General features: G+C 43.3%; 1 protein-coding gene across 1 annotated transcript; it reads left to right on the forward strand.

Annotated features, from left to right (window-relative positions):
- Window positions 1-4,890: 4,890 nt before the first annotated feature.
- Window positions 4,891-22,474, forward strand: Smim31 (small integral membrane protein 31; the record flags this gene model as incomplete). The annotated part of the gene is made up of 3 exons (XM_048330903.1): window positions 4,891-5,121; window positions 19,399-19,537; window positions 22,427-22,474. Coding segments are annotated over exons 2-3 (165 nt in total), but the record flags the coding sequence as incomplete, so codon positions are not given.
- Window positions 22,475-25,456: the final 2,982 nt, after the last annotated feature.

Here is a 25,456-nt window from a genome sequence, read left to right on the forward strand (position 1 = left end):
GAGGATTTCGATTCAAAGCTAGAAGTGGAGCGGTGGCTCAAGTGGTAGAGAGCTAGCCTTGAGCACAGAAACTCAGGGACAGCACCCAGGTCCTGAGTTCAAGCCCCAGGACCAGAAAAATAAAATAAAATCCTTCAGAGAGACACAGAGTTCAATTAACTCTTTAGAATTCAAGTCAAAAAAAACCCTGTCTTAAATATTCTGTGGAAACTCTGAAAAGTTAAAAAAAAAAAAACCCACCCTACAACATCACTACTGTTTAAGAAGTCTGCATGCTTTTTCAGACCCTGGAAATTATTTGGTTTGGCCCTACCAAGGCAAACACATATGGGACTAGAAATCCAATACGTCCAAGAGCTTTGTTTCCAATTGAAATTCAATCCATCTAAGTCCTCAAATGATATTATAAATATTAAAATGACTCTTGGCAGGAAAAACAAAAAAAAAAGTTTCCCGAAGGTCAGAGGTATCTCATCCCACGAGAAAGCTCATGCTGAAAAGAGTACACGTAAGGCCTGGTATGGGGGCTGCAGGCTGAGGCAATGCAGCCACAGGACTAGAATCTGCTCACCTTTCTCCAGGAGTTCATTGACAAAATAGCAAGGGGATGGCTAGTCCTTGGAGCAATCAGCAGATCTCACAAGATTGTGACTCTCTACAGAGTCACCCTTGGTAGTGAAAGCCAAGTACTCAAGGAGTAAAGGGTTCCAAACTAGGTTCAGGGTAGGGAAGATATGAACCTTGACATGATGCTAAAATGAATAACTTGGAACTTGGGGGATAAAAATGAAAGATCCTATATTTATTTCCAAAGAAACCACCTTTCCTAGTTAGTACACAACAGAAAAGGCTCCTTATAACTATAAGTGGAGAACACAAATTCACAGTAGAAATGGATTATAAATATATCTTATAGTTACATCCCACTGTAAGGTTAGAGATATTTTATATTTCCTCTTCCCAGAATACAATTGTACCATCTAAAGTGAGGGTGAGCCCAGGCGCGGGGGCTCTCCCTGCGATCCCAGCTACCCAGGAGGCTGAGATCTGAGGGTCTGGTTCAAAGCTCGTCCGGGCAGAGAAGTCCCCAGGTCAGACTCTTATCTCCAATTAACCACTCAAAAATCAGAAATAGAGCTGTGGCTCAAAGTGATAGAGCACTAGCTTTGAGCTGAAGACCTCAGGGACAACACTTAGACCCAGAGTTCAAGCCCCGTGACTGACAAAAAAAAAAAAATGACAGTAAAAATGGGTTATTCAAGGGAAAGAAAGTTAGATTCTTACATATCACCCTGCACCAGAATCAATTCCAAATGGATCAGAGACCTCGATATAAGACCAGATACCCTGAAAACATTACAGGAAGGGATAGGGGAAACACTAGGTCTCCTTGCACAGGTTGAAACTTCCGAAGTAAAGATCCAGAGTCACAACAAATTGAAGAAAGGCTGGATAAATGGGATTGCATCAAACTGAAGAATTTCTGCACAGCAGAAGACAGAGCTAGCAAGATAATAGAAAGCCCACAGAATGGGAGAAGATCTTCACTACCCATGCATCAGACAAGGGCCTCATATCTAAAATATACTTAGAGCTCAAAAAAATTAACCCCCCCAAAACCAAATCCTGAAATAATAAACAATCCCATTAATAAGTGAGCTAAAGACTTAAAGAGAGCCTTCCCTTAAGATGAAATAAGAATGGTCAATAGTCCGATGAAGAAATGTTCAACATCTCTGGCCATAAAAGAAATACAAATCAAAACAACATTGAGAAGGCACCTCACCCCAGTTAGAATGGCCATTATCAAGAAAAGTAAGGAGCTGGGGATATGGCCTAGTGGCAAGAGCACTTGCCTCTTATACTTGAAACCCTGGGTTCGATTCCCCAGCACCACATATCAGAAAATGGCCAGAAGTGGCGCTGTGACTCAAGTGGCAGAGTGCTAGCCTTGAGCAAAGAGAAGCCAGGGACAGTGCTCAAGCCCTGAGTCCAAGGCCCAGGACTGGCAAAAAAAAAAGTAATGACAGATGCTGGAATGGATGTGGCCAAAAGGGAACACTACTACACTGAGATCTGAGGATCACAGTTTGAAGCCATCCCAGGCAAAGAAGTCCCTGTGTGACTCTTTTCTCCAATAAACCACTAAAAAAAAAAAACAGAAGTGGTACAGTGGCTCAAAGCACAATGGTAAAGCACTAGCCTTGAGCCAGAAGACCTTGGAGACAGTGCCCAGACCCAGAGTGCAAGCCATACAACAACAACAAAAACACTAAACATAGAGCTTTCCTATGATCTAACAATACCACTTGTGGGCACTTACCCAAATGACCACAAACCAGGCCACACTAAACCCACCAACACAACCATGTTCATTGCAGCATTATTTGCCATAGCCAAGATATGGAATGAACCCAGATGCCCCTCAGTGAATTAATGCATGGATCAAGAAAATGTGGTGCATATACACAATGAAATTCTATGTTTCCATCAGAAAGAATGACATTGCCCCATTCATAAGGAAATGGAAAGATGGGAAAAAGTTGTATCAAGGGAAGTAAGCCAGACCCAAAGAAACACAGGCTACATTTGTAATAATGCTATAAAATCTACAAGTAAATCCAATGGATAGGAAAAGACAAATCATTATACTTGGACATGGATAATTATTCAAAACACTCACACAGTGAGAATATAGTAGGAAATTCCTAAGAGAAAATCACAAGGGCTTAATAGCTGTGTACATATGATCATATCAAATGATGTTTATCAAAATGAACTCCAAGAGGGCTGGGGAGATAGCCTAGTGGCAAGAGTGCCTGCCTCGGATACACGAGGCCCTAGGTTCGATTCCCCAGTACCACATATACAGAAAACGGCCAGAAGTGGCGCTGTGGCTCAAGTGGCAGAGTGCTAGCCTTGAGCGGGAAGAGGCCAGGGACAGTGCTCAGGCCCTGAGTCCAAGGCCCAGGGCTGGCAAAAAAAAAACAAAAACAAAAAACAAAATGAACTCCAAGAAATGGAAACAAGAAGTTTTTTATTGTACTATTTGCAGTTATTCCCACACACACACTTCAGTTAATATTCTCTTTCACTGTTGTTTTGAGAAACTGAGAATTGTAACCACCATTTTGTAGTTACTAACTGCTAATTTTGCTTCTGTAAAGACCATAAAACACCCTGGGACAGATAGTTCTCAGAAAAACTATAAACACCCATAAGAGTGACTGCAGAGAAGAAAAACAAGTTTTAGAGTTACCAGAACTCCCCCACCCAGGTGTGGTTTCCAGTATCTAAAACCCTGCAGCTGTGCACTATCCCCCTTGCTACACCCCAATGGCTTAACCAATCAATTTTAAATGTGTTGGTCCCTTGGTCTGACCAATGACCCTTTCCAGATTCCTTCCCTCCACCAAATGCGCCAAACATGCTTTAGAATTATTTTATCATTTTCCCCCGGTGTGTGTTGATTGTTAAAAGATGCTATGATGTATGCTAAGTCCCTGCCTTCCCCAAAGAATGGATAAAACAGCTGGAAGCCCTAGGCTCAGGGCCTCTTAGCGTCACCGGTTGCCCAGTGCGTGGAGGTCCAAGCTGGAGCTTGCAATAAAGACTCCTTTTGCTTTTGCTTTGGTGTGGGTCTCTGGTGGTCTTTGTGGGGGTCCAGTGTTTGAGCATAACAGGTTGGTTTGTTGTTTTTTTTCTGTGCCCTTTGTCTTGTATGTAAGTCTATCTATCTGATTTGGGGTTGGGAGGGGGAAGCACAGAAATGGTGGGACAAAGGGTGAACCAATTCAGCAGTGATATTCACTAGATGTTATGCTGGAAATAAGCTATACATCTTGGGGATAAAGGAGGAGAGAGGAAAATTTGGAAGAAAATGAGGCAAGGGGTGACACTGTTCAAAAAGGTACTCATTACCTGATTTACAAAACTATAACACCTTTACAACAAAACTCAAATTTTAAAACATATGACAGTAGGGCTGGGAATGTGGCTTAGTGGTACAGTGCTTGCCTAGCATGCATGAAGCCCTGGGTTTGATTCCTCAGTACGACATACACAGAAAAAGACAGAAATGGTGCTGTGGCCTAAGTGGTACAGCGCTAGCCTTGAACAAAAGAGGCCCAGGGGCAGTACCCAGGCCCTGAGTTCAAGCCTCAGGACTGGCAATTTTTTTTTAATTAAAAAAAAAAGTGACAGTAAAACCCAAGGCAAAATGAACCCCAGGAAATGAAAACAAGGGTTGTTTTTTTTTTCTTTTTGCTGTTTTATTCCTTTCCTTTTTGTTCTGTTTGTTCATTTATATATCTTTGGGATGGAAGGACAAAGGGCAAACAAATGCAGTGATGGTTCTCACTGGACACTATGTTAAAAATGAACTACACCGCTTGTGGGTGGGGATGAGAGGGGAAAACTGAGAGAGCAAGGGAAGGGGTGACATGGTGAAAAAGAAATGCACTCCTTACCTGACTGTAATCCCTCTATACATCACCTTTAGAATAACAATTTTTTAAAAAGAGAAAGGCAGAAGTTGGCAACTAGTTATATAGTCCCAAGATAAATAGGGGTGGGAAAGTTAATGGTTCACCCAACTCTCATCTCTTCAGCCTGGCTGTTAGCATGAAAGTTAAAGAATGCTATAGAAAGTGACCTGGGTTCAACCACGGCACTCCTAAGAACCACCTGTTGGCACTGAGGTGTACCTGAGCCAAGAGATCCTGTTGGCTCGCTCTGGGCTGTATGGATTCGTGGTATTTGCAGAAAGGTGTGTGATAGAAAAAGCAAACTATTGGATTGCATTCATACCGTTTCCTGCTTCCTTCTCGATTCTTCACAAGGGACTGGGGTTTTTTTGTTTTGTTTTGTTTTTTTCCTTTAGGGGACAAATTCTCCTTGGACAAATCCTGAAGAAAACTCCAGCTAGTTGGTGAGGGAGCGATGGTGAAGGAATCAACATCAGGAAGTGCTTGCTTTCTCAGGATCTGCTAGAGAGCCGATGAAAATGCTTATTAACAGAAGCAGACTGTCCGCTCCTAACCTAAGACACTGACCACTCTGTTTGAATCAGGCTTTCGAGTTCCTTCCTTCTGGCTGTTCTTGGAGACAGGAATGTTTCTGGTAAGTCTTTATAAAACTTCCAAACTTTCTTTGCCTCCAAATGAAATACCCTCCTTAGACTATATTTTTCTCCACGTAGCTATGTGTAACTTGTTTGTTCCAGTCTGTCTCCCTTCTCAAGTTAGGAGATGTATGTTTTTATTTGATTACAGAGAGAATTAAGCAAATTCGATTAACTCACAAGACCTCACCTGGTTCGCATACTTTTTCTTACGGTTGAAAATACAATACGGTATTGTAGTGAAAGTAGGAAGTAATTTTTCAAAAACATATTTCTGAGGGACATAGTTAAATAATGATTCCCCTGTTTCCAGTTTAGGATTAAAAGTAGAACAATGACTAGCATTTCCTCTTAAATATTTCTCTTTCCTTTAGACAATAAGTGTCTGACCACCAAAATCTGTGGCTATTATTTTTTTTTCAGTTTGGAGACATTCAGTTAAGGGACATGCTTCAAATATTCAAACTGAATTAAACTGATATGATTGATTTGCCTACTGTGATAAGCAGAGAAAAGTCAGTTGAGCTCACAGGACTCCTCTCTGTCAGGAAAGAGGGCATCAATTACCTATTCACAATTGCTAGAAATTGCTTGTCACAAATATAACACAGAAACACACAGACATGCTGTTTTTCATGTCTAGGCTAGCCAAGAATCCCTTTGTCTGGGACATTAGTAGCAAAGGATTTTTTTTTCCAGTCCTGAGGCTTGAACTCAGGGCCCGTACTCTGTCCCTGAGCCTCTCTGTGCTCAAGGCTAGTGCTCTACCACTTAAACCACACACAGAGCCACTTCCAGCTTTTTCTGAGTAGCTTATTGGAGATAAAAGTACCACAGACTTCCTTGCTCAGGCTGGCTTTGAACCTCAATCCTCAGATCTCAGCCCCCTGACTAGCTAGGATTATAGGAGTGCGCCATCAGTGCTGGCTGGATATGTTTTTGTTTCTAATCTTTTATAAAGAAACTTGTTCAAAAGTTGAGGAAATTGAAATAATTAGATCAAGAATTCCTACATAGATTCCATGTGTAATGAGTTGTTATATAAGCTTCTTTCTTTTCTAAGATCCTTCCATCTATATATCCATCTATTCATCTTGGTGTTTCTATAGTGGGGGTTTTTTGTTGGTTGTTGGTTGTTGTTGTTTTGTGCTGGTCCTGGGGCTTGAACTCAGGGCCTGGATACTGTTGCAACACAGCTTCACTTCCAGTTTTTTTTAGTAGATTAGTGGAGATGAGAGTCTCACTGACTTTCCTGCCTGAGCTGGCTTCAAACCAGAAACCTCAGATCTTAGTCCTCTGAGTAGCAAAGATTGTAGGTGTGAGCCACTGGTATCCAGTTTCTGTGGTCTATTTTTAAGTTCCACAGCTCAGTCAACTTCACCTCTAAACAATTAGGAAAGCATATCACTAACAAGCCTTCAATATTTGCTTAACATTTTCCTTTTGATAAAATTCATGTCCAATGGAATATACACATATTTTATTTGTATGAATTCTGATACTTACATACACCTATATAGCTCAAACCCCATGTCGACATACAGAACACATCCATCTCTCCAGATCTAGAAAGTTCCTTCATTCTACTCCCTGTCAGTTTCTGTCATCTCTCCTACAAGGGGAAGGCCCCCTTCTTCTCCTTAGTAAAATATGTATGCTTACATAATGTTTTGTTAAGATTTATTTGTGTTGTATGTGTCAGGATCCCATTTCTTTTTATTACAGAATTGTATTTCATTGTGTGAGCATGCAACAAATTCTTTAGACTCTTGTTGATGAACACGTCCAGTTTTGGCTATTACGAATAAGCCTATAAGAAATATGTACAAGTCGGGCTGGGAATATGACCTAGTGGCAAGAGTGCTTGCCTCCTATACATGAGGCCCTGGGTTCAATTCCTCAGCACCACATATATAGAAAACAGCCAGAAGTGGTGCTGTGGCTCAAGTGGCAGAGTGCCTAGCCTTGAGCAAAAAGAAGCCAGGGACAGTGCTCAGGCCCTGAGTCCAAGCCCCAGGACTGGCCAAAAAAAAAAGAAACATGTATAAGTCTGGATATGTTTTCAGGCTCACATGTAAATATCTAGGAGTGGAACTCCTGGGTCCAAACAGAGCTGTAGTTTTACTTCGAGAAGACAGTGGCAAAGCCTTTCCCTAAGTGACTGCATCATCAAGGCCACCTTCCTATGGGAATTTCCATTCCGCAAGGCCTTGCTGATTCAGGGGGTTTCATTTAAACTTTAGTCATTCTGGTGACTGAGTAATACTTACATCACTCATTGTGCATTTATTTTCATCTGTCTGGTGACTAATGTGGATACTCTGGTCACTGGTTATTTGTATATCTTCTTTTCTGAATATCATTTCCAATATTTAGTCCATTTTGTAAAAATAAGATTTTTTTTTTTTTTTTTAAACTCAGGGCCTGGGTGCTGTGCCTGAGCTCTTTTGCTCAAGGCTAATGCTCTACCACTTGGAGCCACAGCATGGTTTCCTGGTGGCCAGTTGGAGATGAGTCTCGTAGATTTCCCTGCCCTGGGCTGACTTTGAACTGTGATCCTCAGATCTCAGCTTCCTAAGTAGCTAGGATTATAAGCATGATACCAGCATCCGACTTCAAAAATTTGATTTTTTTGTGTGTCAGTACTGGGGCTTAAACTCGGGGCCAAAACACTGTCCTTTAATTTTATTTGTTTGTTTGCTCAAGGCTGACACTCTACTTCTTGAGCCACAGCTCCACTTCCGGCTTTGGGGTGGTTAATTGGAGACAAAAGTCTCACCAACTTACATGCCCAGGTTGGCTTGCAAGGGCAATCCTTAGACCTCAGCTTTCAGAGTAGTTAGGATTACAGACAAGGGCTGGGAATATGGCCTAGTGGCAAGAGAGCTTGCCTCGTATACATGAAGCCCTGGGTTCAATTCCTCAGCACCACATATATAGAAAAAGGCAGAAGTGGTGCTGTGGCTCAAGTGGCAGAGTGCTAGCCTTGAGCAAAAAGAAGCCAGGGACAGTGCTCAGGCCCTGAGTCCAAGGCCCAGGACTGGCAGGAAAAAAAAAGGGGGGGGATTACAGACATGAGCCACTGGCATCTGGCTTTTTATTACTGAGTTGAAAAGTTTTTAAGTACATATTGTCCCTTTTGACCGTTGTCAAAATAGATAATATACATTTGTGTATATGTGTGCTAGTCCTGGGGCTTGAACTCAGGGACAAAGCATTGTCCCTGAGCTGTTTTGCTCAAAGTTAGAGCTCTTACCACGTTGAGACATAGCTTTACTTTTGGCTTTAAAAACATATATTTTACAATATACATGTTACAAACTCATTGCATCTTTATTTTATATTTTGGTGAACACTTGTTTTAAATTTCATGAAGTCTATAGACCTACCAAAATTCTTTTTGCCTACAAGTTGTTTTTGTTTGTTTGTTTGTTTTAAATTTTTCTATAGGCTTGCTGGTTTCACTTTTATGTTTAGTTGTAATGCCATATTAGATTCATTTTGTATATTATGGGACATTTCTAGTGGCGTTGGGTGTTTCATGTATGGATAGTATTTATTTGTTTCACTGTTTTGGCTTGGTTGCTACAGTCATTGTTATTTGCATTTAATTAGCTGGTTAGTTAGTTATGGGTTGGTTTGGGACTTATTTTATTTTTTGAGACAAGGTCTCACTATGAAGCCTGGGCTGGCCTGGAACTTATGATCTACCTGTCTCTCTCATCTGTCAAAAATGCATATCCTATCCAGGCACCAATGGTTCATGCCTGTAGTCCTAGCTACTGAAGAGGCTGAAATCTGAGGATCACAGTTCAAAGCCAGGCTGGGCAGGAAAGTCCATGAGACTCTTATCTTTTTCCACTCAAGGCTGGCTTTGTACCACTTAAGCCATGCCTCTACTACTGGCTTTTTGCTGGCTAATTGGTGATGAGTCTCTCGGATTTGTCTGCCAGGGCTGCCTTTGAACCAGAATCCTCAGATGTCATCTCCTGAGTAGCAAGGACAGGCACAAGCCACCAGCACACGCACCCAGCTCAATTTTAGACTTGTCGTCAAGGCCTTTGACAGCAAGGAGCATGGAGGCAGCAATATCTCATAGAACTGTTTTTAGCCTCTTTGTTTGATGTAGACAGAATGCCTTGGTGGCCAGAGTTTACTTCCTTACTGGGATAGAGCCTTTTCTTTTGCCTAGCAGGTTTTCTTCTGTAGACTTAAGGCAGTCCTTTTTCCTGGTCAAGCATGGGGCTTGAACTCTGGGCCTGGGCACTGTCCCTGAGCTCTTCAGCTCAAGGCTACTGCTCTACCACTTGAGCCACAATGCCACTTCCAGTTTTCTGGTGGTTAAGTGGAGATAACAGTCTCACTAACTTTTCTGCCTGGGTTGGCTTTGAACAGCTAATGTTCAGATTTCAGCCTTCTGAGTAGCTAGGCTTACAGGCGTAAGCCACCACAGTGCTAGGCTAATGAAGGCCATTTTCAAAGTAGACCGCTTTCTTCAGGCTGGGAATTTTGTAAGGCATAGATTGCTTGGTCCCACTGAGATTTCCATGGGGCGATTCCTTCATCCCAGACCTCCTTTCTGATCATAACTACAAGTTTCTACATGAATTTGTTCTTGTGCTCCTCCATCCATCCATTCCTCTATTTATTTACACACCCCTGTAGTAGTCACACAAAAATTTATTGCACGTTTACCACCATTTTTCTAAGCCCTACAGACACAGATATAAACAATAGAGGAGTATGATTTCGTAGATAATAAAACTGTAATGAGCCCAAGAACTTGTGCCGGTAATCCAAGCTACTCAGCAGGCTGAAACGTAAGGATCACAGTTCAAAAGCTAGCCTGGGTAGGAAAGTCCATGAGATGCTTATCTCCAACCGCAAAAATCTAGAAGGAGTGTGGCTCAAATGGTAAAGTAAAAAAAAAAAAAAAAAACTAAGGATAACACCCAGGACTTGAGTTCAAGCCCTAGTACCAGGACAGATAGATTAGGATAGATAGCTAGATAGAAAGACAGACAGACAGACAAAACAAGGAAGGCAGGGAGGGAGGAAGGGAGGGAAGGAGGGAGGGAGGGAGGGAGGGAGGGAGGGAAGAAGGAAAGGAAAGGAAAGGAAAGGAAAGGAAAGGAAAAGAAAGAGGGAGGGAAGGGAAGGGAGGGAGGAAGGGAAGGGAGGGAGGAAGGGAAGGGAGGGAGGGAGGGAGGAAGGGGAGGGAGGGAGGGAGGAAGGGAGGGAGGGAGGGACTATAATGGAAATAAAGCACCATTACAGCATGGCTTAGGTTGGAGATGGGACAAGTCATGTGGGAGGCAGTGGCTGACATGAAGAGAGAAAGACGCCTAGGAAATACGCACATGACTACGAGAAGAGCGCAGAACTGCACAAGGGCTGGGCAGAGATCAAGGCCCCATGTCCCCAAGCAAGACCGGTGTTGGAACGCGCAGGGGCCACAGGCCCTGTGCTCACATAGGAAGCTGGGCCTGTGATGTGGGCTCTCTAGAAAGGACTGAGGGTTTGGGTATTCTCCCAAGGGAAGCCATTGTAATTGGACATGAGAATGGCAGAATCCGCTTTCCCTGTGTAATCATGCCAGAGGGCAGTGCCATCTAGCATGGCAGAGAAGGTGACTCTGAAGGTTAGTCCACTTCCCTCTGCCGATCCAGAAGATATTATCTGAATTTAACTGCTTCCCTGGAGTTTTCTAACAAAGAGACAACTCAAGGGAGCCATATGTTAGTCATTTGTAACCACGTAACACCAATAAGCTTTGATAAGCTTAAATGTAATCTGGTATATAATAAGAGTGCTAAGAGCCAAACACCAGTCACTCAAGCCTGTAATCCTAGCTACTCAGGAGTCTCTGATATGAGGATCTGGGTTCAAAGTCAAACTGGGTGGAAAAGTCCATGAAACCCTTATCTCCAATGAACTAGCAGAAAAGACAAAGGTGAAGCTGTGTTTCAAGTAGTGGAGTGTTAACCTTGAGTAAGAAAAGCTGAGGGACAGTGCCCAGGCCCCTAGTTCAAGCCCCAGGACTTAAATAAGTACATGAAGTAAGAATGTTTATCCTGTAAAATGAATATTAATTATCTCCAATTTGCTACTAAATAATAATTGCAGAGCTAGGGGTGTGGCTCAACTCATACAGCATACAATAACCCTGGGCTCAATCCCAGAACCATAAAGAAAGAAAAATATAGGGCTGGGGATACGGCCTAGTGGCAAGAGTGCTGGCCTCGTATACATGAAGCCCTGGGTTCGATTCCCCAGCACCACATACATAGAAAACGGCCAGAAATGGTGCTGTGGCTCAAGTGGCAGAGTGCTAGCCTTGAGCAAAAAGAGGCCAGGGACAGTGCTCAGGCCCTGAGTCCAAGGCCCAGGACTGGCAAAAAAAAAAAAAAAAAGAAAGAAAGAAAAATATAATAATGACAGGTAATGCTAACCCCTTCAGAAGGTACACAGATCAAATTTATTTATGTATCGAGCAGTATTACACAAGTGCCCAACAAACCAATTACAAGTATATAAGCTGGGGGCGGGGGGATGTGCAAGTAGTACAACCAGTGATTGTTCAGATGATACTACAAATATACTTGTGCATAAGAATAGTATAGAGCAGGCTAGTGAGGTGCCAGACTTTGAAGTCAGGCCCCACCACGTGAACCCCATTTTAGAATCGAACCCTGAGCCAATCAGATTTGTACCTGTGTTCTAATCTTGCTTGCACAGCTGATTGTTGTAACCTTGTTCTTTGCCTTTATAAGCCCTGTGTAATCACAGCTCGGGGCTTCCTCCTAACCTTCGCTGTGTCTGTGGGTAGGATGAGGCCCGAGTTGGCAGCTCGTTAAATAAAACCTTGCCTTGCTTTTGCATTTCGGAGTGTCTGAATCTCGGTGGTCTTCTTGGGGGTGGTCTTGCGACTTGGCACAACATTTGGGGTTTCGTCCGGGATAGCCCTAGAGACCCCGAGATCCCAGACTCCGAAGGTAAGAAAACAGCACTGTTCATTTGTCTTGTCCTGTAATTTGTCTGTCTGTTTTGCTTTTGCTTATACTTGTAGGGCGCGAGTCAGTTTGGTTTTTGGCCAGAACTGACCAGGAGGGCCTCCTAAACGAGACTCAACCCGCCCACCTTGTACTTGGGTCTGCTCCTTCTGCTTATCTGGCAGGAGGTTGTGGGCCAACTTGGGTCCACTCCTCCTGTACCCTGGCAGGAGGTTGTGGGCCAACTTGGGTCCACTCCTCCTGTACCCTGGCAGGAGGTTGTGGGCCAACTTGAGAGATCTCCAACTCGTAACTCGGGTCCACTCCTTCTGCACCCTTGCAGGAGGTTGTGGGCCAACTCGGGTCCACTCCTTCTGCACCCTTGCAGGAGGTTGTGGGCCAACTCGGGTCCACTCCTTCTGCACCCTTGCAGGAGGTTGTGGGCCAACTCGGGTCCACTCCTTCTTGCAGGAGGTTGTGGGCCAACTCGGGTCCATTCCTTCTGCACCCTTGTAGGAGGTTGTGGGCCAGCTTGGGAGATTTCCAACTCGTAGCTTTTCTTGTTCTCAGGCCTGTGTGTTTTCCTCCTTTTTATTGTTTTGTTTTTTTGTAGCCTTTTGGACTGAACTTCTGATCAGAGCTATGGATAACGTTCTATCTTGAGGACCTCCATCTAGCCCCCTAGACTTGATCCTAGCTCACTGGAGGGAGGTTAAGGAGATAGCTCAGAACCAAGGTGTGGCCCTTAAAAAGGAAAAGTGGATCACCCTGTGCAAGTCAGAATGGTTCACCTTTGAGGAAATTGAGGGAGCTTTGACATAGGGAGGAAGCACGGAGGAGGAAATGTTTCCCGCTCCATACTCCCCATCCCAGTTAACTCTACAAGAGGAGGACTCTGAGGAAAATGTTTCAGCTGTGCCCTCCGCTCCGGAGGGTCCTGCCCAGTCAACTCGCTGGCGCCGACAGCCGCCACCGCCGACGGGGTGGATGTAGGGCCAGCCCAAGCCACCTACAGGTGGCAGGGAGTGACCTCACCATGCTGCGTTGTCATCTCTGTGTTGTTTGTAAGTCTAACAGTCTCTTTTGTGTCAAACCTGCATAGCTCATTGGAAAGATGTGCAGGCGATGGTTCACAATCAGAGTGTGAGTGTCCACAGAAAGAACTCTAGGGGGACCCCCACCCAGCCTTCTTAAGCAGAAAATTGTTTGGTGCGCTAAAATGTTTTACTAAGACTAAAAATGTTTTACTAAAACTATCAAGCCCTGGAAAATGAGGCTGGAGAATGCTAAAATCATTTGTTAAAGGTTTTTGTCTTAAAATGTACGGCCGATGCTTATTCAGCGCGCTTTAAGATCTCTTGAAAATGTATGTGTGTGTGCATGTGTGAGTGTGAACATGTTCAAGACTGCAGTATGATGCAAAACTAAGTTTAAATTCAAAGGTCTTCATGCCATGCAGTAACTGGGACTGAAGAAAAAAAAAAAAGGCTCTTTTGAAACAAGCAGCCCGTAAGCAAAGGGCGGCACCTGGTTTCAGATTGCCTGTGAGCTTCAGTTTTTCCGATGCAGATAAAAGCTAAAGTGTTGTGTTAGTGTTAGAAAGGCTTTGGAAATCAAGAATACATTTCTAGATAAGAAGTTTGGAAGTAAAATTGTCCTAAGTAATTATTGCAAAGTAAGAAAGGGAGAATTATGGCTACCAAAATGTTTAATTGCCATTCCAGCTTCTTTGTAGGTTTTTTGTAACAGTTTCCAGCAGGCCCACAGAAGCACAGGTGATTCCTACAAGTTTGTCAAGATCTAATACTGACCCTTAATAAGTTCCAGGTAAGAGAGCATGCTTAAAAACTACTTCTGTGTGGACCACCTTGTTGCTTATAATTGGAGTAAAGTGGCCCCTTATAAGACTCATTGATCTGAATCTGCGGTTCGAAGCCAGCCCGGGCAAAGAAAGGTCCCTGTGAGAGACTTGTCTCTAATCAGCCAGCAGAGTGCTGGGAACGGAGTGGTGTGGAGCTCAAAAGTGGTACGGTGCTAGTCTTGAGCTGGAGAGCTGAGGGACAGCACTCAGGCCCTGAGTCCAAGTCCAGTGGAAAGTCACTCCTCCTGGGACAAAAGTGATGGAGCATCCAGAGGCAGTAAGCCACTGCTTGGATGGCAGAGATGGTGTCAGATCCTAGAGTCACTACTGTTGGCCTTTCAAAAGTTAAAGCCGGGAAGTCCTAGAAGAATAGTTCATAAGCATGCCTTTCCAATGCCCATGTCTGTCTACTGGGCAGGAATTTACCAGTCATCTGTGATAGTGGTTAGTAAGGGTAAGTTTGTCAAATGAGAGGATAGATTAAAATCTCACCCCCCGCATTTACTCAAAGCCCTGACTGGCAGTGAGAATTTTAAGCTCATACATCTGTTTAGTAAAGAAAGCTTGTAGACCTGAGATTGTGTCCTTATTGAGATCTGTTAAAGGCCTGTCAGCTTGCCAATGCCCCCAATCAACAGATTACTAAAGGAGCTCGCCTCTGTGGGAATAGGCCAGGTGTGTATTGGGAAGTAGATTTCACAGAAATTACAAATATTTGCTAGTTTTTGTAGACACCTTTTCAGGATGGGTTGAAGCCTATCCAACAAAGCATGAGACTGCGGATGTAGTGGCTAAGAAGATCCTGGAAGAAATCCTACCCAGGTATGGCTTCCCATCCACCATTGGGTCAGACAACGGACAGGCTTTCGTCTCAAAAGTAAGTCAGGGAATAGCTGCAGCACTGGGGACGGATTGGAAATTGCATTGTGCTTATAGACCCCAGAGTGCAGGACAGGTAGAGAAAATGAATTGGACTCTAAAAGATATGATTCTGCTTCTGTCCCTACCCCCCATTTATTCAGACCAGGGGACTGAAATCCTAAGAACCACGGTGGAAGGAACCCTAGATGGCATCGCCACTTGGGTTCCTTGCTTCCACGCCAGGCCAGCTGACCCCTTTGCGCTGGATAACAACTACCGTGGTGGAACATGGGAGGTCTCCAAGCACCCAACTCAGCCGCTTCGCCTTCGCCTCAAGAAAAGAAAGTTAGACTGAATATTGTTATAATTTTCTTTTTGCCTTCTTTCCTTACTACCCTGGCTAGTGGCAGCTCACTCCAAAGTGAGGTGAATCCTGCAGTCCCTTGGTAAAGTAGACTAAGGTTATAGGTTCCTGGCTAGGTAAGGTCAAGGCCCCCGAGTCAGCCTGAAGAAATTACAGAAGATGGATGATCTTCACCCATCAGCCCCCCTTTAAAACTGAGGGACCAGAGTTATTTTTGGATACTACTTTTGGCCCTATTGGCCCATGCCTTACCTCTATGTCATCCCCTAGACATGCAAGCCATTGAAATGGACAGAATGGAGCCATGATTGGCTCCCAAGGTACCAAAAAGAAAAAGGGGGAAATGAGGTGCCAGACTTTGAAGTCAGGCCCCACCACGTGAACCCCATTTTAGAATCGAACCCTGAGCCAATCAGATTTGTACCTGTGTTCTAATCTTGCTTGCACAGCTGATTGTTGTAACCTTGTTCTTTGCCTTTATAAGCCCTGTGTAATCACAGCTCGGGGCTTCCTCCTAACCTTCGCTGTGTCTGTGGGTAGGATGAGGCCCGAGTTGGCAGCTCGTTAAATAAAACCTTGCCTTGCTTTTGCATTTCGGAGTGTCTGAATCTCGGTGGTCTTCTTGGGGGTGGTCTTGCGACTTGGCACAACACTAGGAATGTGGCTTATTGGTAGAGTGCGTGCCTAGCATGCACGAAGCCCTGGGTTCAATTCCTCAGTTCCATATAAACATAAAAAACCAGAGTGGTGCTGAGGCTCAAAGTGGTAGAGTGCTAGCAAAAGAAGCACAAGGACAGTGCCCAGGCCCTGAGATTAGTATAGAGAATACGCGAAAAGCATCATCTTTACACTTAAGCCTCGATGTGTGTGTGTGTGTGTGTGTGTGTGTGTGTGTGTGTGTGTGAGACCCAGGGCCTTGCATGCTAGGCCTACTCTGTACCACTGAGCTTTCAGCCATTTAGTAGCCCTTTGTCCTCTGATATTCACTATAGCTTTTTCACACAGCTTTCAATTTCTATCAAAGGTTCAAAGGTCATTACGTACTTTGATATGTATTTCCACTGCCCACAATGAAAGCATGCAGGACAATGAACAGGAAGTAGCACACTGCGTATGATCTGTCTCCTTGCTGAAACAATTCAACAAACATCAATGGGACAGACGTGGAGAGCTTGGCGACCATTTTGCCTGAGTGAAGTCTCAGGCACAAACTTTTCTTGCTCCTATTTGTAACGCTCAGATCCATCACTAGGTGGCACTCGTTCTCTTTCCATTTTGTTTTACTCTTTTCTCCCTACTTTTATTTGTTATTGTTTAATTGAGGAAATCATCCTCACAGACTATTGTCAGTAAAAATCTTTTCTGTCCTCTGTGAAGCCAGAGCAGAATAAATAGTCTTTGTGTGCTCAGGGGACGCATACAGCCTAACGAAGTCACTTCAAACCGTGATGGACAGCAGAATGTATTCAAGAGCATCCCTGCATTCACCGCCGTAAGGAAATTTGAGAGGATTAATATTCTCTCCGCTCAACTCACATATGACTCTGGATCTTGTACTCCCATGATCCTTCGCTCTAGCCATTTTCATTGTACTTCATTTTAATGTGTGTTGGGTTAACCTCAGCATTTTCCATAACAACGAGCTTCCAGAATCCTCCCTCAAAGCAGTCTTAGCTTCCATCTTTCTTCTCTGTCCCTGATCCTAAAGCCTAAAAGAGAGCTACAAATGTTACTCTTACATCTTTTCATTTTTCCTCTTGTTTACTGTGTAAACCAAAACCAAGTTCTCAGTTTGTTATTAGGTCCTTCTAATCTCATGCAACCAAATCTATCCTTTCTTATCACCTAACATAAAAATCTCCTTCCATCAATCCTTATAATAGTTTGTAAAATATGATGTTGTTAGGGTTATTGGGTTGGTTGGTTGGTTGAGTGCCAGGAAAATGTACTAGTTAAAAGTGAGCCAGGCACTGGTGGCTCATGCCTGTAATCCTAGCTACTCAGGAGGCTGAGATCTGAGGATTGCAGTTCAAAGCCAACCCCGGGGAGGAAAGTCTCTGAGACGCTTATCTTCAATTAATCACCAGAAAACCAGAAGTGGCGCTATGGCTCAAATGATAGAGCACTAACCTTGAGCTAAAGAGCTCAAGGACAGTGACCAGGCCCAGAGTTTAAGCCCCACGGCGGACAAAAAAAAAAAAAAAAAAAGTGAGGATTCTTTTGGAGGTGGTGGCTCAAGCCTGTAGTCCCAGCTACTTAGGAAACAAAGATCAGGGGATGGCAGTTCAAGGCCATCCTGACACGGACACACACACACACACACACACACACACACACACACACACACAGACACAGTTCATAAGACTTCAGCACATGCATAATTCTAGCTACTGGGGAGGCTGAATTCCCAGGTTTGAGGTCAGTATCCACTCTGGCAAAAACAGTTCACTGAACTCCATCTCCATAATAACCAGGAAAAAGCTAGACTGGAAGAGTGGCTTCAGTGGTAGAGCTCCATCTGAGTAAGCAAGCCAAGCAAGCTCAAGATTCTGAGTTCAAATCCTAGTGCCACCCAAAAAAGAATTTTGGGGAGGGGGGCTGGGAGCAAATCTTAAGTGGTAGAGCACTTGCCTAACAAGTAAAGGGCCCTGAGTTTAAATCCCTGTACTGTTAAAAAAAAAAAAAATACTTTCCTGCATGATTGTGAATGATGGAGAATGAGCTAGAACCCAAATGTGTATCCACTCTCAATAGAGCAGAGACACACTCTAGAATGCCTGGCCGTCGTTAGCCAGAAAGCTGGACCAGCAGGGTTTTACATTTTACATTTTCTGTTTTAAATTCTATTTTATGCCAATACATCGCATGTCCAAAATTCAGTTGCAACTCTCTGGCCAAATATATCCCCCAAACTATTGTCCAGTGTTAAAAAGAAAAAGAAAAAAGCCCCAAATTAAACATCACAGAAATCTGAATAAAATCATCTGATGTTTGAAGAACTCTTTTCCTTCACTCCACCTCTACCGCACAATGAGAACTCAAGAAAGGAAGCAAACCTAAGCGATGGCTTCAAGTCTGCTATCTCTTCTAGAGAATGTGGTGAAGTCATTTGGAAAACACACTTAAAGGAACCTGAAACCTTAGGAGGGAGTTCCGATGAATTCATTACCTTCTTAACCGAGATAGTACTGCAGACTTTGAGATGAGTTATTTATAGTGGAGGATGTGAAATCTCTTTTCTGGGTCTTCAGAATCCCCCTCCTTTGTTGGAAGTGGGTTAAATATTGAGTCCCTGCCTAGTAAACACTGGAAGATAGGGAGATCTTAATGCCAAGTAGATAAGCTCTTGAAGAGCTACTGTTGCCTGTGTAAATATATGAGCCTTACGGTTTTTCAGTCTGAAAGTAGTGTTCAGGCTTGAATTGTCAACACATCATCTTCATTTGGTTTAGATCTGGGGATTTAACCAATGAAGATTGCTAAAACAAATGTAAGAGCCAAGACTAGATTTTTTTTTCTTTTTTTTTTTTTTTTTGTGGTGGTCATGGAGCTTGAACTCAGGGCCTAGGTGCTGTCCCTGAGGTTTTTTGCTCAAGGCTCTACCTCTTAGAGCCACAGCGCCACTTCCCATTTTCTGGTGGGTCTCTGGAGATAAGAGTCTCATGGACTTTCCTGCCTGGGCTGGCTTTGAACCATGATTCTCAGATCATGGATTACAAGCATGGAGCTTACCAGCTTCTGGCTCCAAGGTCAGATTTTTACAGTAAAATTTGCTTTGATTTTATATTTCCTACCTGACTAGTGAATGCCAAGGTATTTTACCCCCAAGACTTAAGCCTAAACTTGTGTATACCCAAGAGCAGATAGCGATCAACCTTATATGACTTCCTTCATCAATAAATGAAATCTACTGTATCTTTACTCCCAAAGTTGTGTTTTTAAAAAATTCACCAGAGTGTTAACATAAATTGGATGTGTCTTTCAGTCTTCCATATTCTCCTCCAATTTACATACAGAAGATACAAGTTTAATTATGCCAATTGAGACCACACTCTCTGTCAACTGTCAAAAACATTGTTCTAGCCATACAAGTATCTTCCCAGGTTTCCCAAAGCTCATATGTGTTTGATGCTATAACAGATCATGGATGAGCTCCTGAGTTACAGAGTGCCAAATTCACCTTTGTTTTCTCTCTTAGGAGAAGAATTTTCTGGTAGTTCATGGAGCTTCCATTCACCAACCTGGAAACTGCCTTCATTTTACTCGCTTTTGTTATTTTTTCCTTATTTACTCTCGCATCCATCTATACTACTCCTGATGAGAAGAATGAAGGTAAGGTGGGGGGAAGGAGAGAGGGAGAGGGAAAGGGAAGAAAAGAAGGGGGCGGAGTGAGGGAAGGAGGGAGAGAGGTAGAGGAGAGGAGGAGGGATGGAGGAAGGGAAGTAGAGAGAGAAACAGAGGGAAGGGAAGGAAGGAAGACAGAGGGAAGGATGACAGAAAAGAGGAAAGGAGAGAAGGAGAGAGAGAGAGAAACTGTCATTCTGTTGCCTTTCCTTTCATAGCCATCTCTGGGTGAATTTGGTTCCGTTTCTAATATGTATGTGAGTGTATACTTGCTTTATTTTGTGGTTGTGTATGTATCTATGTGTGCTATCATGTGTGTGTTTGGTGATGTGTTTCTGTGGGGGAGGGGCTGATTCCACTAAAACAAAAAGGGAAAAGATTTAAAAGTCTTAAGTTCTCATCCAAAGCCCAGACATTTTAAAAAAAAAAAAAAAAAACTTCTACAGAAGTATTTTTAAACCCAATATCACATGCTTTAGTCATTGTCAATAATAATAATAATAATAACTGTAGCAACAAAAGTATATAATTCCAGTGGCTGCACTTGGCACTTCAGGGCCTACCGAGTTTCATGCAAAGTTGATGATAACTGGGAGAAAATAACACATTTTTCAAACCCAAAACTTAGGCTTTTGCATCTGTATGTAAACCATATATCAAAAAAATTATACTTATTTGTAGAGAATAAGGTTTTTTTATACGTCCCAAAGTACAAATTCAGACAGAGCTTTCTAAGCATCCCCCTCCCCATCAGAACAAACAAAACCACACACGGTCAGTGTTCTCCTCTGCTCTGGCGGCTTCTGCCTCGATTCTTTGCCATCTTTAAGCCACAGAGCTTCTACATTACAAACCATGCAGTTGCTCTGTCTCCTGCTATCATCTGTGCATGCCAGGTAGCAAAAAGAATAAAAATATGGCATCATCTCTTTTCTTTCATGATACCTCTAGCATTCACACATCTCTTTGTGCTTTGGGCTAGAATTTAATCCACATGGAAAGAGGAAGGTTGGAGCCAGGTGCTATAGTGGCTCACTCCTGGAATCCTAGCTACTCTGATCTGAGGATTGTGGTTCAAAGACAGCCTGGGTAAGAAAGACCTTGAAACTCTTATCTCCAATATACTCCAAAAAAAAAAAAAAATTCCAACAGTAAAGCTATGGATCAAGAGGTAGAGCGCTAGCCTTGAGCAAAGGAAGCTCAGGGATCATACCCAGGCCCTGAGCTCACGCCTCAGGACTAGAAAAATAAAAAGGTTGGAGGGGGAGGGGAGGTTTAAGTTATTTTATTTGTGGCCCTAAAGGAAGAAAGATAACAGCAGCAATATCTTACCAGAACTAGATACCTCTAACCATGCCATGATAATTGGGGGTGAGATAGTAAGTCAGGGAGAATTAAAATAGTAAAGCCAGCTTCCCTGCTGATTCTTGCCAGAGACAAACACACAAAGACAATTATTATTCCCATCCGCCAGTACAGACCAAGAAAATACACAGTTCTGTGTGTGACACTTTGTCATCTCTTTACAAGGCCCTCCCCCTCCAATAATTCTAAATTTTAATCCTTGGATTAAGAAACTCTGAAACCAACTATTCATAGTTCGGATACAGCAACAGAAATTCAGAAACATGCCGCATGTCCAGGATACTCAGTTCATCAGGAGACAATCCAAAAATAAGACCCAAGGCCCAACTCCACAATTCCTGGTGAATCCCTTTCACCATCTTGCTTGTCTCCTTGTAATCTATCACCACAAAGAAGAGAGGAATTGGACCAGCCATGAAAATGGAACTTTGCTTTACATTTTCACATTCCATTTTTGTTGTTGTTTTCTTTTTTCTCTGTCTCTATTTCTCCTCTATCTGTTGTTCATTTCCCCAAGCTCATCCATTCGGACAAAAGGGTGGGTCACTAACAAAGCTACAAGGATTCCCTTCAAAGAACACTTGTGCCCCGGGCACAAGGGCTCAAACCAGTAATCCTACCTATTCAGCAGGCCGAGATCTGTTGATCACAGTTCAAAGCCAGTCCAGGCAGGAAAGTCCAGAAGACTTTTATCTCCAATTAACCACCCAAACAAAGCCAGAAATAGCCCTGTGGCTCAAAGTGGCAGAGCACTAGCTTTGAGCACAAAGTTCAGGGAAGGTGCCCAGACCAGCACAAAAAAAGAAGAGAAAGGAAAGAAAAAGAAAAATCATTATATGCTTTAACCTTTCATTTTCTGAAATCCTTCACTCTCCAGTTCCAAGAAATGGCTTCACCAAAAAGAACTACATTTCCTGACATGATGTAGATAAGACTCAGGGTGCTTTTCTCATGACCTCCATAAAACCAGAAGACTCCCTTGTTTATCTGATACGAGAATAAAAGGAAAGCCCTTTCCTTTTATGTCTAAAGCTGCTGACATGGACAGACACAGAACTACCAACTCCTTGTCTCACAAATGATTTAGCTGACGTTAGTTAGAACCGTTTGTCTCCCTGACACTTGCTGGAGACAAACATTTCCTGCACATCACGCTGAATGGCAAGTCCCCTGGTTGCCAAGCAACTGCCCACCTGTATTTCTCCCCTCCCCCCCCCCCAAGAATCTACAGGGAAACTGAGACACTCAGGAGGCTGAAATTGGAGGATCACTGTTTGAAGCCAACCCAGGTGGGAAAGTTGCATGAGACTCTTAAATCCAATTTTCCACCAAAAAGCTGGAAGTGCAACTGTAGCTCAAGTAGTAGAGCATTAGCTTTAAGAGAAAAGGCTAAGGGATGGCAACCAACACTCGAGTTTAAGCCCCCAGGACTGGTAAAACAAAGGGAAGAAGGGAGGGAGGGAGGGAGGGGGGGGAGGGAGGAAGGAAGGAAGGAAGGAAGGAAGGAAGGAAGGAAGGAAGGAAGGAAGGAAGGAAGGAAGGAAGGAAGGAAGGAAGGGGAAGGGAAGAGGGAAGGAGGGAAGGAGGGAAGGAGGGAGAGAGAAAAAAATATTCAGAGGCCCTTGGATTTGAGGCTCTGTCTATATGGCAATAGTCCGAAGAGAATGAATCTGTCTTTTTAATTTATTTCCCTTTCTTCGTTTTCTTTGAATTGACATCATCTCGTTCCAGTGTATTTATGGGTAGATTGCAGGATAACATGGCTGCTTAGGACGTAAATGTTTCTATCATGTAGATGAAGGAGGCAAATCTCACTAGCATCAGGATTCTCACAACTCCCATGGAGAGAAGTCCAACTCAGTGAGTCTGGAACTTTCTTGACTAACGCTCACTTCAGGATTACCACCCCAGTTGCCACTGCACACCTACAGTGCACACCTACGCAGCACGCCTACGCTGCACACCTACACTGCACACGTATACATGTGCAGCTAAAATGGAAGCCTCATCAAACAGTTCCTTGCCCCACTTGGTCTGATCCACTTTCCTACTTTCTATTCTGTTCTGCTTTTCTTCCTGTAAGGCTGATGGCAGACTGCTAAACCCCACCACTTAACTCATTAAGTCCTGACAAACTCTAAATTCAGACACCAGCAGCAAGCATAGTTGGGAAGAACACTGCCCAATCTCCACCATCTCCTCTGCAAGCCCTCATTCTATGGAAGTTTTACAGCACATATACTGTAATGCTCATCTTGACCCCCTTCACATTATTTGTTATCTTTGTAGGAGTGGAAATGTGATAACAAGATACTGAGGCCATTAGTCTACCATTTGCTACTGGGACTGGGTGGCCACTCAGCAACTATACTCTGTGTTCACTAAAACACACTGTGCCAGGCATGGAGTGGGAATGAAACTCAACAGGTCACCAGTCTCGCCCTGTGTTGAGCCTTATAGAAACAAATAGGAAACCAGGCACTGATGGATCATGCCTGTAAGGCTCGCAGATGACTAAGGACTGTGGTTTGAGGCCAGCCCATGCAGAAAAGTCCATGAGACTCTTATCTCCAATTAGCCAGCAAAAAGCTGGAAGTAGAGGTATAACTCATATGGTAGAACACCAGCCTGAAGCAAAAAAAGCCAAATGACAGTACAGGCCTCAAATTCAAGTCGTAGTGCCATCACACATAGATACACACAAAAGTAAAAAGCCATGTTGTTTGAAAAGTCAAAAATCAAACCACAGCCCAGCAAGAGCAATGTTTTAAAGAGAATTAGAATAGAACACATTTCATATCACTTAGAATATATGTTCCATAATGGAGAGATTTGGTTGGTTTTAGGCTCCACCTAGTCCTTAGAACACTGCCCAAGAAATAAGTTGGTCTATTGAATTAGTTAACAAGTATTTATGGCTCATTTCTCTTAGGCAAAGTCCATGTGTGCATTCCAAACTCATTAATATAACACATGGTCTTTCTGTGACTCTGCCCTAATAACAGCTCACATTATTTCATCTATATTAAGCATTTAGCCCCAAGTCTAAATCTATGAGGCAGATATTTTTATTATACTATAAAATTTCAAAAGTATACCCATTGGAATTTTTTCTATAAAAGTTCATGCAATTGTGAATGAGCTAAGCAGTCATTATAAACAGCATCATAAGTATTATCTGAGTTATTTCTAAGCCTCCTTCTTGAAACTCAGTTACATGCAGCACAAATTAATTCCCAATGGTGCCTACCATCTTTCAGGGTGGTACTCAGGAACATGAGACCACCCATTTATCAGGTGCAGACTACAAACATTCATGAAGCAAAACTATATTTCAACTCGGTCAACTAAAACAAAACTAGAAGATGTTTGCTTGCTGGACAGAGGAAATGATATAATGCAAAACAACAGTGGATGGATTTGGAGAGTGTGGGTATAACTCAGTAATAAACTGCTTACCTAACAAGCTTGAAGCCCCAGGTTTAATTCCCAGTACCACACAAAAACAGACAGATGATAGATGCAGAGAGAGAGAGAGAGAGAGAGAGAGAGAGAGAGAGAGAGAGAGAGAGAGAGAGAGAGAGATGGATGTAAGGTAAGGCCCACCCCCCACCCCCGGGAGGGCTCCATGCAGATCTCCCCAACCTACTTAAGTCTGCATCCAGTACCTGAGTTACCTAGGTAACTGGCACACCTGAAGGCAGTTACGTCCTCTTTCTCTGAGGTCACAACCAATCCACCTGGCCATACCTCCCACTTTTCCCTATATAATCCGGCTCAACACAAGTCCCCTCTCTTTACTTTTCTCTCTTGCTCTCTTTGTCCCTTCTTCCTTCCCCTCTGTCTCCCCATACCTCCATCTTGTGTGAGCTAGCTTTCCTCTCAATAAATTCCTTTCTGCCTGAACCACATGGCGAGTTTCCTTTCCCATGAACCTTACAGTAGGTAAGTAGGTAAGTATGTAGGTAAGTTAAGTGGTAGGTAGGTAGGTATGTAGGTAGGTAGGTAGGTAGATGGATAGGTAGGTAGGTAGATGGATAGATAGGTAGGTAGATGGATAGATAGGTGGATGGATAGGATGGATGGGGGATAGCACATTTCCATCCTTAATATTAGCCCAGCAATTGCTTCTCTATATTTCCTTCAGTTAAGAATTGCTTCCATTCATCCATTGCCCTGCGTTTTCCATTGCACACTGGGAACCCTGTGTCTTCAGAGAACAGCAGGCACGGGGGAAGCTATTTCCTCTTGATTACATTGCCGTTCACCTGTGCAATGGGCCCAGTCTTTGAACACTGGTCTAATGACCGGGAGGAAGTGATAAAATGTAAGTGGCCCATCAGGGAATCAGAAGGATATTCAAGGTGGGTAATGATCCTTCATCAAAGGTGTGGCTGCAGCTTCCTGGTAAACAGCAGCCGTCCCACGTCTTTGTACTAGGCCCACCTCCTTCCATGTAGGCTCTGGGAACCGCCAGGTGAACAGTGGCATTTCCCAGTTAGATCTAAAAACATGGTGTTCATTAAGAATTCATTTGTCTGTTTGGG

The sequence above is a fragment of the Perognathus longimembris genome, chromosome 21, assembly GCF_023159225.1.
Source record: "Perognathus longimembris pacificus isolate PPM17 chromosome 21, ASM2315922v1, whole genome shotgun sequence".
Taxonomy (NCBI): domain Eukaryota; kingdom Metazoa; phylum Chordata; class Mammalia; order Rodentia; family Heteromyidae; genus Perognathus; species Perognathus longimembris.